Below are 17,636 nucleotides of genomic sequence, written 5' to 3'. Positions count from 1 at the left end.
TCATCTGCACCATATGATTAGCTTTGACCAATCATAGCTCATCACAACAAAACAAACTGAATGATTCGGTTTCATTCAGTAAAATGTTTGCTTATACTGTAGCAATGTAAGTCACTGCTATAAGCAAACATAATGTTTAACCACTTCAGCCCCGGGCCATTTGTCTGGCCAAAGACCAGAGGCATTTTTTTGCGATTCAGCACTGCGTCACTTTAACTGACAATTGCGTGGTCCTACTACGTGGCTCCCAAACAAAATTGATGTCTTTTTTTTCCCCACAATAGAGCTTTCTTTTGGTGTTATTTGATCACCTCTGCGTTTTTTATTTTTTGCACTATAAACGGAAATAGAGTGACAATTTGGCGTTTTTTTTTCCTCAGTTAGGCCGATATGTATTCTTCAACCTATTTTTGGTAAAAAAAATCACAATAAGCGTTTATGATTGGTTTGTGCAAAAGTTATAGCGTCTATTAACGCTATTTTATTAATATTTTTACTAGTAATGGCGGCGATCAGCAATTTTTTATTGTGACTGAGACATTATGGCGGACACATCGGACACTTTTGATGCCATTTTGGGACCATTGTCATTGATACAGCGATCGGTGCTTTAAAATGCACTGATTACTGTACAAATGACACTGACAGTGAAGTGGTTAACCAGTAGGGGGCGCTGAAGGGGTTAAGTGTGTCCTAGGGATGTGTTTCTAACTGTGGGGGGGATGGGCTACATGTGACATGACTCGGATCACCGCTCCTGATTACAGGGAGCTGTGATCAGTGTCCCGTCACTAGGAAGAATGGGGGAAATGCTTGTTTACCCGTTCTTCCTCTCCGTGAGACAATCGCGGGTATGCCCGCGGACATCGTGTCCGTCGGACCCGCGGTCGAAACTCATGGAGCCTTGCGGGCGCGCACGCGCCCACAATACCGCAACTTAAAGGGGACGTACAGGTGTACAGCTATGTCCATCTGCCCAACCGTGTCATTGTGCCGACAATTAGTCGTGCACTGGTCCTTAAGTGGTTAAAAAAATAAAAAAACTGATCACTTCCCCAGAGTAGTACAATGTCAGTAGTGTTAAAAAAAATTGTAAAATATATATATATATTTTTTCGTACTGTCACCATGCAGTGTCCCTGATCACTGCCACACTGTTATATGACAACGCTTGTACTGCACAAGAAGTGACAGTATGCAAAAATAAAATAAAAATTTGTGAATTTTTTTTTTATTATTTCTTTATTTTTCAAGAAATTATGACAAAAAAATATGAATTAAAAAAAAACCCGCCATGCCTCTTACTAAGTACCTTGGACTGGTCCAAATCATATGGTGGAGGGGGGAATTATGGTGTGGGGTTGTTTTTCAGGGGTTGGGATGGCCCCTTAGTTCCATTGAAGGGAACTCTTAAGGCTGTCAGCATACCAAGACATTTAGGACAATTTTCATGCTTCCAACTTTGTGGGAACAGTTTGGGGACGGCCCCTTCCCTGTTCCAACATGACTGCACATCAGTGCACAAAGCAAGGTCCATAAAGATATGGATGAGTGCGTTTTGAGTGGAGGAAATTGACTGGCCTGCACAGAGTCCTGACCTCAAACCCGATAGAACACCTTTGGGATAAATTAGAGCAGAGACTGCAAGCCAGTCCTTCTCGTCCAAAATCAGTGCCTGACCTCACAAATGCGTTTCTGGAAGAATGGTCAAACATTCCCATAGACACACTCCTAAACCTTGTGGACAGCCTTCCCAGAAGAGTTGAAGCTGTTTATAGCTGCAAAGGGTGGGCCCAACTCAATATTGAAAACCCTACGGACTAAGAGTGGGATGCCATTTAAATTTCATGTGCGTGTAAAGGCAGGTGTCCCAATGACAATTAAGTGTATGTACAGTATGTGTGTGTGTACTATATCTAAGAAAATATCTGTGATTCATTTATGGTTCACCTCATTACCCTCTCAGGTATACAGCCTCCGGGGAAACCTGGTAGGTGTCCTGCAGATGTGGAATTCAATGTTGATGGCTCCACGTTGCAGAATGAATGTAGGCGAGATGGACACTGTGAAGGCAAGATGAAGTGCTGCTTCTCAGGGGGTAGAAGACAATGTCTGCTGCCATTGGACGGTAAATATTTTATAATCTGTCTGAGAATACGATGAGATCATAAAAACGTGACCTGTTCTGCTTTGTGTCTGAGACAGAAACAGAAAGAGAGATTTAAGCTAATCTTCAGATGTATTTCAACTTTTCTCAATGCTTCCCGTTGTAAAAAACTGCTGTTTACAGAGATAGGCAGCTGAAGCTGAAAATTTACACATGTAAGTGAGTCAGAGCAGAGACTCCTCCTCTCCAAGGTTAGTGAGAAAGGAGGCAACTAATACTCTGTTGTCTCTTTCTAGGGAATTATTTGCAATGTATTAAATTAAATGTAGTACACACAGATATAGACCCTTCAGTTTAAACTATACAGCATAAACTTTAGATAAACATAAATATTGTACTGGCCTGCACTCATCAACCTTTTATGGTTCCCGGCCAACGATCATCACCCCCCTTTCATAGTCCCAACTGACACTTATTACCTTTCATCCTCCTTGTCTGCACTCATCACCTTCATAGTCCTGACCTGCACTCAATCACCCTTCATAGTCCTGGCCAGCACTCATCACCCTTCATAAGTCCCGGCCTGCACTCATCACCCTTCATAGTCCCGGCCTGCACTCATCACCCCTTCATAGTCCCGCCTGCAACTCATCACCCTTCATAGTCCCGGCCTGCACTCATTATCCTTCATAGTCCCGGCCTGCACTCATCACCCTTCATAGTCCTGACCTGCACTCATCACCCTTCATAGTCCCGGCCTGCACTCATCACCCTTCATAGTCCCCGGCCTGCACTCATCCACCCTTCATAGTTCCCGGCCTGCACTCATCACCCTTCATAGTCCTGACCTGCACTCATCACCCTTCATAGTCCCAGGCCTGCACTCATCACCCTTCATATTCCCAGTCTGAACTCATCACCCTTCATAGCCCCGGCCTGCACTCATCACCCGTTATAGTCCCGGCCTACACTCATCACCTGTCATAGTCCCGGCCTGCACTCATCACCCTTCATAGTCCTGGCTTGCAGTCATTACCCTTCATAGTCCTGGTTTGCAGTCATTACCCTTCATAGTCCCGGCTTGCACTCATCACCCTTCATAGTCCGGCCTGCACTCATCACCCTTCAAAGTTCCGGCCTGCCACTCATCACCCTTCATAGTTCCGGCCTGCACTCATCACCCCCTTCAAAGTTCCGGCCTGCACCTCATCACCCTTCAAAGTTCCGGCCTGCACTCATCACCCTTCAAAGTTCCGGCCTGCACTCATCACCCTTCAAAGTTCCGGCCTGACACTCATCACCTTCAAAGTTCCGGCCTGGCACTCATCACCCTTCATAGTTCCGGCCTGCACTCATCACCCTTCATAGTTCCCGGCCTGCACTCATCACTCTTCATAGTCCCAGCCTGCACTCATCACCCTTCATAGTCCCCAACCTGAACTCATCACCCTTCATAGTCACGGCATGCACTTATCACGCTTCATAGTCCTGGCCTGAACTCATCACCCTTCATAGTCCCGGCATGCACTTATCACGCTTCATAGTCCCGGCATGCACTTATCACTCTTCATAGTCCCGGCCTGCACACATCACTCTTCATAGTCCCGGCCTGCACCTTATCACCCTCTGCTCTCAGTCTCTAAGTTCAGTCTCAGTTTCTCAGTCTCTACTTCCTTCCATCATCATCACAGCTATTTTAATCTCTCTGCAGTCAAGAATAATGCCCTGCCCAAACTCAGATAGACTCAGTGTGTATAGCTACGATATATGCACGCTTGTGCCAGAGGGATGACCAGTGCCAAGGCACCGACCGATGCTGTTCATATCAAGTGCAGGGCCCAGTGCACGCCCAACAGTGACAGGTAATGGAATACTCCTTGTGATTTGGAAATTGCTGTATAACCAAAACTATTATTACTGAACTGAAGGTATTGCAGCAGAATCATAACTAGAACCTTCAGAGCCCTGGTCCAAGAAACCATAAAGGGCCACCCTCACACCCATATGGGGCCCCCCACAGTGGTGGAACGCCAGGGCCCGGTCCCAAGTGCGACCTCTGCGACCCTGGTAGTTCCACCACTAGTGTCAATAGATTTTTTTGTTTTTGTTATTGTATTTATTTATTCTACCATTTTCCTTTTATTATTACAATTTTATTTTTGTATTATATTTATAATTTTTTTTAGGAGCCCCATTTGGAGTATTAGGTTGGGATATCAGGGGTCTAAACAGAGAACAGTCACTGCTCTCAATCTCCATCTCTGCAGCCCTCAGCTGCACAGAATGCATACACAGGAAATTGCTCTGTAAAGAACTCCCCATTCATCCACAAACTGAAGCATAGTAAACACAGCTTGAATGAAGAGTGCAGTAAATGACACATTTGCTGGCCTCTACCCTGCTCTCCATCCTGACAGATCCCCCTCAGGAGCCAGCAGGACAGGAGATGGGGGGAACCTGGCAGTGCTGCGACAGTTGAGGGGTGAGGGTGTGTGGGGGGGAGGGGGGAGGTACACAGGGAGCCCAATCACAGCTTTAAGTGGATTAGAGGGGAAGCGGGGGTGGCATGTAGAGGAACCAATCCCTTCCATCTTTACAATTCAACCTCTAAAATTATAACATTCCATTTTCTACTCAGCAGTGATGGGCTTCATATTATTAATATTTGGTATCATCCATCAGGCTAGGAGATCACCTGAGTTACAGGGGAGCCCCATTTTCTTGAAATCTACCCCTACAAAGTTGTAATGATCAGTTTTATTTCATTCGGCTGAGGTACACTCAAAATAAAATTCTCAGCACCAGAGTATAATATTTATCTGGTATGTGAACTTTTGACTTTTTCCCACAAAGATCCCAGTGTCTCTTAATTATAGCCATGTGCATTTGATGTGGTTTTATTCCCATTATAGACCCCAAAATAATAGAGAAAAATCATATTTTGTAGCACACCTCCATAGTTAGTGTAGGATACTAGGGCAAATTTTGTTCGGCTCCTCTGTAACAGTGGAGCAGGGAGTTGACTGCTTTAGCCTGCTCAGTGTCTCACAGTCCTGCTGGTCTGATTGTTTCCCCCTGTATTCTAGGAAGATTCTAGAATTATAGTGGGAGGAAGAACAGAGGAGGCGGCCTGAATATTTATGGGGAATCCAATCAATCCCTGGAGAGGTGTACCCAGTATGTGGCTGGAGAGCCTATTAATAGTCGGAGGCCTGAGGGAGGGAGTAGATGTTGCTGGGTCTATATATATATATATATATATATATATATATATATATATTACAACAAAGTCAACACCTCAAATATATATATATATATAATATATATATATATATATATTATAAATATATATATTACAACAAAGTCAACACCTCAAACTTGTGTCTCTTAAACCATTATTGAATTCATCAGACCAGGTCACGATCTTCCATTGATCCGTGGTCAGATTCTGATTCCCACGTACCCATTGTAGGCATTTTTGGCTGTGGACACTGATCAGCATGGGCATTCTGATCAGTCTGGGGCTACGCAGAACCATACACAACAAACTGCGATACTCTGTGTGTTTGGACACCTTTTTATCAAAACCACCATTAACTTTCTCAGCAATTTGAGCTACACTAGCTCCTCTATTGGTTTGAACTACATGGGCCAGCTTTGGCTGCCCATGACCTTATTGACAGTTTTTTTTTAACGGACCACTTTTGGTAGGTCCTGACCACTGCTGACCAGGAACATCCCACAAATAATTGTGAATGATGGTGGAAACCTCCAAGGGTAATCCAAGTATTAATACACTCCAATGTTACTCAAACCGATATACTTTGCAAAGAATTGGCAAAAATTGGTCGATTGTCCTAAGGAATACGGCACCTCATCCCCATAATTTTGTTAGTAATCAAAGGGAGTAGGGAATGCAGGATTATTGCGGTACCTCAGAAAATCAATACCAATATTTATAAGAAATGTTTAAAAGGTTTTATTAAGTGCAAAGGAAAATTAAAATATATATACAAAACACGTCTTAATCCCCTGATGAAGCCAATGTTTGGCGAAACTAGTATTTTAATTTTCCTTTGCAATTAATAAAACTTTGTAAAAAAATTCTAATAAATATTGGTATTGATTTTCTGAGGCACCGCAATAATCCTGCATTCCCTACTCCCTTTGATTACTAATATATACTGTGTAATCTTGATACACATAATACTATATGAAAAATGGTGGAAACCTCCAATCCATTAAAAAAGTGCTGTGCTAATATCCAACGTATCCAACTCAAAAGGACTTTATACTGTAAGTTGGATATTAGCACAACACATTTTGGAATGAATTGGAAGTTTCCTACACTATTCATATAGTATTATGCATATCGAGATAGTACAGTGTATATGTTTGAATAACACTGTGATCTAATGGGGGGGGGGGTCTCTAAGGAGGGAAACTGATATAAAAGAACTCGGATCTAATGGGGAGGGTCTTTAAGAGGGGAGCACTGATAAAAGAGGGTTGTGATCTAATGGGGGCCACTACCCCTGTATTATGAAGGGGTGGGGGGCTGGGGGTGGTCTTTATGGTTCCTTGTATCAGTGCCCTGAAGGTTCTAGTTATGCCTCTGATCTGTATAATGTTTCCATCCCGTGGGGAGAAAAATACAGAGCATGCCACCGCTGACCTCTTGCTGAAAATGATAGCTGCCTGCCTGCACTGACTTAGGAAGCATCAAAGCCTTTAGTACAGACTGAAGGCAGACAGGCAGTATTTTTTTTTTTACATAAGCTTTGGTAGCCTTCATATTCTTGCAGTTTCTTGTAGATCTGGAAATCCCGGGGAAGGTATTGTTTAATCTGGCTGTGTTTTGTATTGCAGTAAAACCTGGATCATGCCTACCTACTTGTGCAAAATGTTCTTTTACCCGACCGAAACCGAAGTGTAATAGTGACAGTGACTGTAAAGGAAAGAAGAAGTGCTGCACCACATGGTGCGGTGCGGTATGGAGTGTACCGATCCCTGGTCACCTAAGGTACAACTGCCAATCAATTTACAATCAACACCATAGGTCTATCTATCTATCTATCTATCTATCTATCTATCTATCTATCTATCTATCTATCTATCTATCTATCTATCTATCTACCTATCTCCAGCTCACCTAGTGACCACAATGGGGCATTTTCCTAAAATACCTTAATATGCAAAATACTGCATTGTGGCCACTAGATGGAGCTGACAATCATAGGAAAAAAAATAGTGGATAAAATAGGTGGACAAGTCATGACAGCTGGGCGAGAGCTCGTGATTTCCATTCCAGCATATATTTTTTTTTACCACTTGCTGACCGCTGCACACCGATATACGTTGGCAGAATGGCAGCGGTAGGCAAATGGGCGTACCTGTACGTCCCATTTAAGAATCCGTGCGGTGGGCGCACCTGAGCTGTTGATCTCTGCAGCTCCTCCAGAGTTACCATGGGCCTCTTGGCTGCTTCTCTGATGAATGCTCTCCTTGCCCGGCCAGTCAGTGTAGGTGGACGGTAGGTTTGCATTTGTGCCATACTCTTTCCATTTTCTGATGATGGATTAAACAGAGCTCCGTGAGATGTTCAAAGCTTGGGAGATTTTTTGGTTATAACCTAACCCTGCTTTATACTTATCCACAACTTTATCCCTGACCTGTCTGGTGTGTTCCTTGGCCTTCATGATGCTGTTGTTCATTAAGATTCTCTAACAAACCTCTGAGGGGTTCACAGAACAGCTGTATTTATAGTGAGATTAAATTCCCCACAGGTGGACTCTATCTACTAATTAGGTGACTTCTGAAGGCAATTGGTTTCACTAGATTTAGTTAGGGGATCGGAGAGTAAAGGGGGTGGATACAAATGCAACATCACACTTTTCAGGTATTTATTCAAAAACAAAATACCCCCCCAAAAACATTTATCATTTTCCCTTCCACTTCACAATTATGTGCCACTTTGTGTTGGTCTATCACAATAAAAATCCCAATAAAATAAATTTCCGTTTTTGGTTTGTAACATGACAAAATGTGGAAAAGTACAAGAGGTATCAATACTTTTCACCCCTGTAACATTTGATTAGCTGTCTGTGTGCATCTGTTCAGAAGATAGCACTTCAATTTCTGTCCCCCAATGACAAATGATTTTTTGAAAATTTGGGTTTTTTAGTGAAACAAGGATATGGTGATAAAGCATCAGTGGACCAGGAGACACCTCTTAGGCGTGTACACCAGGACAAACATGTATGGTGAAAGCGGTCCGTCGGACCGTTTTCACCATACATGTCTGCCAGAGGGCTTCTGTACGATGGTTGTACACACCATCGTACAGAAGTCCGCGCGTAAACAATACGCGGGGCGTGTCCGCGGTGTCGCCGCGTCGATGACGCGGTGTCGCCGCGACAATGACGCGGCGACGTGGGCGGCCCGCCTTTAAAATGCTTCCACGCATGCGTCGAAGTCATTCGACGCATGCGAGGGACGGCGGGCGCCTGGACATGTACGGTAGGTCTGTACTGACGACCGTACATGTCCGAGCGGGCAGAATTCCAGCGGACTGTTTTAAAACAAGTCCAGGAATATTTGTCTGCTGGGAAAAGGCCCGGCGGGCAAATGTTTGCTGGAATTCGGCCCGCTCGCGCCCACACACGACCAAACATGTCTGCTGAAACTGGCCTGCGGGCCAGTTTCAGCAGACATGTTTGCTCGTGAGTATGGGGCCTTACAGAAGAGAATTTCCCTTCCTAGGGGTAGATTTCCTCTCACTTCCTGTTTCTCCTTCCGTTTGCAAGTAGGAGTCGTTTGTAAGTTGAATGTTTGAAAGTAGGGGCCTGCCGTATATACTCTGCAGACATTTTGGCCCTAGGTGTTGGTGTTGCCACAGCACTGTAAGCCCTCACAGTTAGTCTTGGTGGGCGCTGGAAAGCCCTGCTGTGTGAACTATTATATCAAGAAGTGTAATTACATGCCATTGTTGAACAGTGGTAGAAAAATTGGGCCTTAGGCACTGGTGCTGGTGCCACAAGACTGCAACCCCCTTAAAGATACTCTTGGTGGGCGCAGGAATGGGCCCTGCTGTGAAATATTAGATCAAGAATTGTAATTACATGCCCCTGTTGAACAGGGGAAGAAAAATGGGGCCTTTGTTGGTGGTGTGGTGCTGGTGCCACAACACTGAAACCCATCACAGATACTCTAGTTGGAGCGCAGGAATGAGCCCGCTGCAAAGTATTGCATCAAAAATGTTATAATTGTATAAAATAGGGGCAGAAAAATTGGGCCTTAGCCACTGGTGGCGGTGCCCAGAACCAAAAATTTTCTTACAAGCTATCAGCATGATCATTGAGGAGGAAAAGGATAGTCACTCAGCATAACAGGATAGCCACTCAGCATCAGCATAGGCAGTCTTGAAGGTATCTGACATTTAAAAAAAAAATATTCAGTTACATCAGCATCAGGTGCTTGGTAGCTTGTGGTGATCCAAGCCTGATTCATTTTTATGAAGGTCAGTCGATCGATCGTCTGTAGAGAGGCGCACCCTGTGATCGGTTACAAAGCCTCCAGCAGCACTGAATGTGCGTTCTGAACGATCACTGGATGCAGGACATGCCAGTAGCTCAATTGCGTACTGTGCAAGCTCTGGCCAGTGATCCATCCTTAAGACCCAGTAAGCCAGAGGATATCCGGTGGAAAAGGTGTCCAAGTCTGATCTTGCCCCATGTAAAACAGACGCTGGCGATGGTTGCTGAAACTGGTCATACCTTGGGGCTGCGGACTAAAAAATTGTCTGAACGCATCTGTCAGATGGTCACCTTCTCCACCGCTACTTCTGTGACTGAAGCCTCAGCAACACATTGTCCAGGACCAGGATTTTGTAGCCTCCCAGTATCTGGGAACGCGTTGCATAGACCTTTCTGCAAGGCCTCCCGAAGATGTTTCATCTTCTGCTCCCTCTGCGCAGGCAAGATAAGGTCTGCAACCTTACTCTTTTAACATGGATCAAAGAGGGTTGCCAGCCAGTAATCATCCCTCTCCTTGATAGCACGAATACGAGGATCCTTCCGCAGGCTTTGCAGGATCAGGGAGGTCATACAGCGTAGGTTTGCTGAGGCATTCGGTGCGGAGTCCTCTGGGTCACTGAAGACAACAGGATCCGCAGCCATGTACAAGTTCATGGGTTTCTTGGGACTGTAATTGATCCCTTGAAGACTGCTGCTGATGCTGAGTGCTAGGCTCCACCTTCATGCTGACACAATCCTCCTCCTCCTCTTCCTGTGTGATAGGCGGGCAAGCAGGAACACTGTCTGGATAAAGGGGGCCTTGAGAGGTAAGGAAGTCCTCCTCTTCTTCCCTTTGTTCTGCCTCAAGGGCTCTGTCCATTATTCCATGCAGCGTGTGCTCCAACAGGTGAATAAGAGGGACAGTCTCACTGATGCATGTACTGTCACTGCTCACCATCCTCGTGGCCTCCTCAAATGGTGACAGGACAGTGCATGCATCCCTGATCATGGCCCAAAAAAAAACAAGCTCCCCTGACCCTGTCTGCTGCCATATTGGCACAGATACTCATTTATGGCCCTCTGCTGCGTGTGCAGCCGCTGCAGCATGGCCAACGTAGAGTTCCACCTGGTGGGCATGTCACAGATTAGGCGGTTCTTGGGCAGGTTGTATTCTTTTTGGAGGTCTGCCAGCCGAGCACTGGCATTATATGACTGTCGGAAATGCACACAGAATTTCCTGGCCTGCTTCAGGACATCCTGTAAGCCCGGGTACCTGCCCAAGTTGGTGTAGTTGGAATTGTTGTTAGTCCAATGTTCTTCATGCTGTGTCAGGCTGGCTACGTTATATAAGTTGAGGTTGGGAAAATGTGCCCCTAAGTATATTTTGGGTAGTTGTAATTTTTCCAATGCAATTTTAGGCCTCCTGCCTTTCAATATAATAACTTGTAAGCCCCCTCTTCTGACTAAAAGTCATTACTCTGGCTAGGGTCCTTACCCAAAGTACTAAGGCCCAGATTCTGAAAGGGCTTACGATGGCGCAACGCCATGTGCGCCATCGTAAGTCCTAATCTGGGCCGTCGTATCTATGCGACTGATTTTTAGAATCAGTTACGCATAGATAACCATTAGATCCGACAGGCGTAAGGCTCTTACGCTGTCGGATCTTAAATGCAACATGTTTTTTTCGCCGCTATGTGTCGCCTCCATCGTTTTCCCGATCGAGTATGCAAATTAGCAAAATACGCAAATTCCTGAACGTACGCGCGGTCGACGCAGTGAAGATACGACGTTTACGTTAGATTTGCGATGCGTAAAGTTGCCCCTGCTATATGAGGGGCAACCAATGTTAAGTATGGCCGTCGATCCCGCGTCGAAATTTAAAAATTTACGTCGTTTGCGTAAGTTGTCCGTGAATGGCGCTGGACGCCATTTACCTTCACGTCGAAACCAATGACGTCCTTGCGACATCATTTAGCGCAATGCACGTCGGGAAATTTTAGAGACGGCTCATGCGCAGTACGATCGGCGCGGGAACGTGCCTAATTTAAATGATCCACGCCCCCTACCTGGATCATTTGAATTAGGCAGGCTTGCGCCGGTGAATTTACGCTACGCCGCCGCAACATTACAGGCAAGTTCTTTGTGAATAAAGCACTTGCCCATAAAACTTGCGGCGGCGTAACGTAAACGAGATACGTTACGCCCGCATAGTTTTATGCCGAGATACGAGAATCTGGGCCTTAAAGTATTATAACCGGGGGCAAGCTGCAAAGCAGGTATCTGACTCCTTTCTTAACTGTATGTCAGGAGGGAAAATGTAGAGCTTGAGTCCTCCCACCAGCAGTCAGTTACAAGCCAAGGTTACACAATACACTTTACTCTAGGAAAAAGACAGGAGCCAAACTTTTACCATGGATATTTGCAAGGTCTGGCTATGCTCAGGGATACAGGCTGGGTCATTAGGTAAGGTCCTGGGCTGCAGCTGAGGACTAGTCACAGTAGCCTCAATATCAAGAAATTTACTTTTCTTCTTGGATGTACATAAGCCCTAAGTCAAACATTTCCTACATGTGTATGGCATTACAATTTGCATAATCATAATCATCTGAAGCATAATCATCTGAAGCCAGGCATGATGGTAATGACCATGTAGTCAGGAGTTTCATTGTTCCCATGTCCTCAAGAATTATCACCATAGGTGAGTGGTCTAAGACCGCCATCGTTTAGTGGAAGCCTCCTGAGGTAGCAGATTTGCTAACACTAGAAAGATGTCCAGCCTAGACAAAGACTGGTGAGGGTGAGGAAATTGGCAAAATGCCGTTCTAAAGGTTGAAGATGTCTCCAGAAATCCTTAAGGTCAACAGTCTTGGACAACATACATGTAGAGCTGGGTAGACTGAACACATGTTGGACCTGATGAAGATTTGGGAACCGTAAATCTGTCTTCCTTAGACGAGAGCATTTTACTGAATTGCTCACTGATGATAATTCCATCCTGGCATTGGTGGGTTATGGTGAATTGAAGCAGTTGTTGAAAAAATTGCTTGCTGTTGGTGTTAGGCCCATAAATTACTACAATAGCAAATTTCTTGCTCATGTAAGTCCATCTACTTTCCACTTGATCTGCTCACTGGTTTATGATACAGCAAGATAATTGTTGGTAACAATTATTGTACCGGCTTTATAAACTTGTACAGGGGAGCCAAAAATGAAACAAAATATCATAAAAGTAAAAAGTAGTTCAATAAAGGTGCATTAAACATCCAATACACATAACACACAGAATTAGAAATCAGAGAGCTACAGGGAACCTCTATTACACTGTGTACAGTATATGGAGTATCTAAGAAAGACAGCTTCGGCTACAACAAGAAATTCCAGCCAGAAACATCCAGCCCAGCCAATTAAAAGTCTTATCCTTGTCTTATTTTCTGTTATCTTTTTCTTCTTTCCAAGCACTGGCTAACCACATTTCAATAACTTTTACATGTTTTTTAAGGATGATTTCCTAGAAGAAGTCTGAAGATTGGAGAGACCCAGACGGAGACTATCATGCTTCTCATCAGTGACACTTCCTCTAGGCCAATAATGAATTCCCTGCAAATGTCTGAAGTTTCCTTCATGTCAGCAATACACCTTCTGCTAATTAATAAAGATAATTTGAAGTGTCACATGTATATGTAGTGTCATTACTTGTTCTAGGTGCAGAAAGCAACCTCCAGAATTTTTAACAGTTTGGGAGTTTGTTTTTCTCCTTTTTCGGTTTAATACGAAAATGAGGTCTTTAGAATGGTCGCTGACCATTTTCAGTCCTTCTCTGCTTTGGTGTTTCTGCCTGGCTGTGGTATAGAGGTTCTTCAGAAAGCTGACCCCTTTGAGGGCTCATGTTGATGGGCCTTGTGTTTTCGGCTGCACATCAAACTCAAATCAGCAGATCCCCCATTTACATAGAAAACCGTAGAAAGATAGAAAAGTGATGGCAAAAAAAAAGACCAAGGAGCCCAACAAGTCTGCCCATTTTTTTGTTTTGGTAATAGTATAGAACTAAAGTATGCGTGATGTGGTTGGCACCACCTGTCTGACCTGCTTTGTGTTTCTCTGGATGCAGTACATCCTACTGAGATTCCTTTGCATTGCAGACAAAGAAAGGCAAAGACAGCCCCATGCATAGCTCCCAACTGTCCTGATTTGGAGCAAAGTCCCTCTGTCCCTCATTCCTCTGATCTATGGAGTTGTATATAAAATGTACTTTTTATCTATCAAAAAGTGTTTTCCAGCTCTAATGCCGCATACAGACGATCGTTTTTTGTGATGAAAAAAAATGACGTTTTTGAAAACGTCATTTAAAATGATAGTGTGTGGGGAAAATGTCGTTTTATGTCTTCAGAAAAACGACCAAAAAAAAATTCGAACATGCTCGAATTTTTTGTGTCGTTTTTCAAAATGTCATTTTTTGTGTCAATGAAAATGATAGTGTGTGGGCAAAACAACGTTTTTAAACCCGCACATGCCCAGAAGCAAGTTTTGAGACGGGAGGTAAAACTACCATTCATAATGGAGTAAGCACATTCATCACGCTGTAACAGACAAAAAAGCACGAATCATCTTTTACTAACAAGTAACCAGCTAAAAGCAGCCTCAAGGCGAATAGAACTTCCCCTTTAGAGTGCCGTCACTTTGTTCATCATTTTTCAAAATGATGGTGTGTATGCTACATCGTTTTTGAAAATGAAGTTTCAAAAATGTCGTTTTTTTTCATCACTTCAAACGTCATTTTTTTTTCATCACAAAAAACGACCGTCTGTATGCGGCATAAACCTTTCATCTGATTTCTAAATGGCTGCATTTGTAAATGCCAAAAGCCAATATAAAGGAATAATAGTGGTAAAAAAGCACTTGTGGGTTTAACCAATCTTGTTTTTTTGTTGTACAATTCTCCTTTAAGGGGGTGTGGCAAGGGGTGTGTCCTATGCCTGCATACTTTTAATGATAGGTGTCCCTCATTCTCATCTCAAAAAGTTGGGAGGTATGCCCATGCCATTCCTTCCAGGTTCTCTGATATTGTTTTTGTTTAATTTATTTATAGCACTGATGTAGAGAATATATGGAAACCCCTATAAGGTCCCACAAGTAGGTCCAGGGAAAACACTCATTTTACCACTAAGAACCTTGAAAAAGGGGGAGCGATAATCCGATGAAGCATGTTGGCTGCACACCTTTTACCAACTATTAACAAAGTCTGAAACAGAAACTTTCATGTGTATGACTTTTCATGCAAGGCCTTCCTTACCACACATTCAAACACATCCATCCTGAGGAACCAACCTCCTGCCCAGTACCTCCAGGAGTCAAGTAGGGGCTCTGCCCACTGGACCACATCATTTATTCACAGTGTTCTGTGAATGTGAAAACTGCAAGTTCCAACAGCCTTTGTGGTTGTTGGCTTGTACATAGTTTTCAATGAAGTTCATTGAGCTTCCTGTCATTAAGTAACTGCCTGCCGGTATTGGAGGTATAGAACGGCAGACACAATCCGCGCTAACCCCTTAAATTGAGTGAATACTTAAATAATAAATGACTGTGACATAAAATAATTAAATGTAAAGTGCTGCACCTCAATACAAAGAAGCCTAATATTGGGCTCCAAACAACATATGGAAAAAAAAGGAAAAAAGTGCGCTACTTATAAATCAATAATAAATGCAATGAATATGAAAAAGTTCAATATTGTGAAAATATGAATAAAGTGAAAAAAATATATATATATAATATTGTCCCATGCAGGAATCCAGCTGGGTTGTGCAATCATATGTGAATAAATCCGATCAGGAAAACATCTATTCTTAGAAGCTTTGGCTCATCCCAGGGCTCTTGCTGCTACAGATGAATCAACTGGCAAAAAACTTCAATCCAACACAGGAAAAAGATGGCAGCTTACCAGATAGATGGACCCACAAGGGGTCAGTCAGGCACTCAGTGTAGATATCAATCGCGGGGTCCCGTTTAGCTGTTCAGGTGCTTCCCTCTCACGGACACTCAAGAACCAGGTTCAGGAATCCCACTTTCTGCTCCTGATTTGGCAACCGAAATCCGCGTGCTCAGACCGTATATGAAATTAAGATGGAAGGGAGGACTCTCGTCATTACGAGTCTGGAAGAGTCCTCCCTTCCATCTTAATTTCATATACGGTCTGAGCACACAGATTTCGCAACCATTTTTCATGACGAGAATTTTTTTTTTTAATTGGTCGTGAAAAACTGTCGTGTGTATGCTCCAGAGCATTTTTGTAGATGAGAAAAATGGCAGAATTTTTTTTAAAACCTGCTCTATTTTTTCTCGTCGTTTTTCACACCTTTTTTATTTACGTCGTGAAAAATGGTCGTGTGTACGCTTTAACGAGGGGGGAAAAAACATGCATGCTCAGAAGTAATGAGACGGGGAAACTAAGCAAAAGCAGCCCAAAGGGTGGCGCCATTCGAATGGAACTTCCCCTTTATAGTGTCGTCGTACGTGTTGTACGTCACGCGCTTTTTCTCGAGCATTTTTTTCCACGAACGTGTGTATGCAAGGCAGGCTTGAGAGGAATCACGACAAATCACGTAGAGAAAAACTTAGTTTTTTTGCATGACATGAATAACGTGTGTAAAGGGTTGCTTTATTAGCGTGGTATCTTTGTTTATAGCTACACAGACAGACAGTCTGCAGGACTGTGGCATTACACCCACAATCTAATGATTGTGGTGCAATACTTTACAGGCTCCTAACACAAAATAACGAATGCTTTTTTTTTTTTGTACCTGCAAAAGAAATGTACATTTTTTTTTCTTTTTTTGTAAAGGTAAACGTACCCTTTAAAAAGCAATTACTCAGGCACGCAACACTATACCCAAATAACTTTTTATCATATTATTGAGGCAGATAGAACTTTCTTTTGGTGGTATTTATTTTATATATATATATATATATATATATATATATATATATATATATATACCGAAAATATTGAAAAAAAATCTTAGGGCCAGATCCACAAAAGGGATACGCCGGCGTATCTACTGATACGCCGTCGTATCCCTGTTTCTATCTATGGAACTGATCCACAGAATCAGTTTCTCATAGATAGGCAGAAGATCCAACATGTGTAAGGGACTTACACTGTCGGATCTTAGGATGCAGTACCGCTTCCGCCGCTGGGGGCATTTCTCGTCGAAATGCTGCGTCGGGTATGCAAATTAGCACTTACAGAGATCCACAAAGCTTTTACATAGTGTAAAGTTAGTACACCATGTAAAAGTAGACGCTTCTTTCCCGCGACGCTGTCAAATTTTTTTTTTTTTTTTAAAATTCCCGCCGCATCTCTTTTTTCCCGACGCAACTTTTTTTACCCGGCGCGATTCACAAAACTCGGCGTAACGTAATTTCGCGCAATGCACGTCGGGAAAATCGCGTCAGGAGCATGCGCAGTACGTCCGGCGCGGGAGCTCGCCTAATTTAAATGGGACTCGCCCCATTAGATTGGGCCCGCCTTGCGCCGGACGAATTTAAGTAACACAGCTGAAAATTTCTAGGTAAGTGCTTTGTGGATCGGGCACTTAGGTAGAGATTTTGCGGCGGTGTAACTTAACCACTTACCCCCCGGACCATATTGCTGCCCAAAGACCAGAGTACTTTTTGCGATTCGGGACTCTGTCGCTTTAACAGACAATTGCGCGGTCGTGCGACGTGGCTCCCAAACAAAATTGGCGTCCTTTTTTTCCCACAAATAGAGCTTTCTTTTGGTGGTATTTGATCACCTCTGCGGTTTTTAGTTTTTGCGCTATAAACAAAAATAGAGCGACAATTTTGAAAAAAATGAATATTTTTTACATTTTGCTATAATAAATATCCCCCAAAAATATATAAAAAAAAATTTTTTTCCTCAGTTTAGGCCGATACGTTTTCTTCTACATATTTTTCGTAAAAAAAAATCGCAATAAGCGTTTATTGATTGGTTTGCGCAAAAGTTATAGCGTTTA

At 43.4% G+C, this 17,636-nt stretch overlaps 1 protein-coding gene and 1 long non-coding RNA gene across 2 annotated transcripts in view; both read left to right on the top strand.

The window, feature by feature from the left end:
* The window catches only part of LOC120935994 (WAP four-disulfide core domain protein 5-like), a 61,631-nt gene extending 48,339 nt beyond the window's left edge, over positions 1-13,292 (top strand). Inside the window, exon 5 of the mRNA XM_040348058.1 lies at positions 13,121-13,292. Within this exon, the coding sequence (XP_040203992.1) occupies positions 13,121-13,144 (24 nt within the window). The 3' untranslated portion in view covers positions 13,145-13,292. The remainder of the gene's footprint in view (positions 1-13,120) is intronic.
* Positions 3,939-7,062, top strand: LOC120935995. Its single transcript, XR_005748569.1, has 2 exons — positions 3,939-3,969; positions 6,977-7,062. It is a non-coding gene; the product is annotated as an uncharacterized LOC120935995 (long non-coding RNA).
* Positions 13,293-17,636: the final 4,344 nt, after the last annotated feature.

The sequence above is a fragment of the Rana temporaria genome, chromosome 4, assembly GCF_905171775.1.
Source record: "Rana temporaria chromosome 4, aRanTem1.1, whole genome shotgun sequence".
In the NCBI taxonomy this organism is placed as follows: Eukaryota; Metazoa; Chordata; class Amphibia; order Anura; family Ranidae; genus Rana; species Rana temporaria.
Note: the sequence above shows the minus strand (reverse complement) of the source record. Positions and strands in the feature narration are given on the sequence as shown.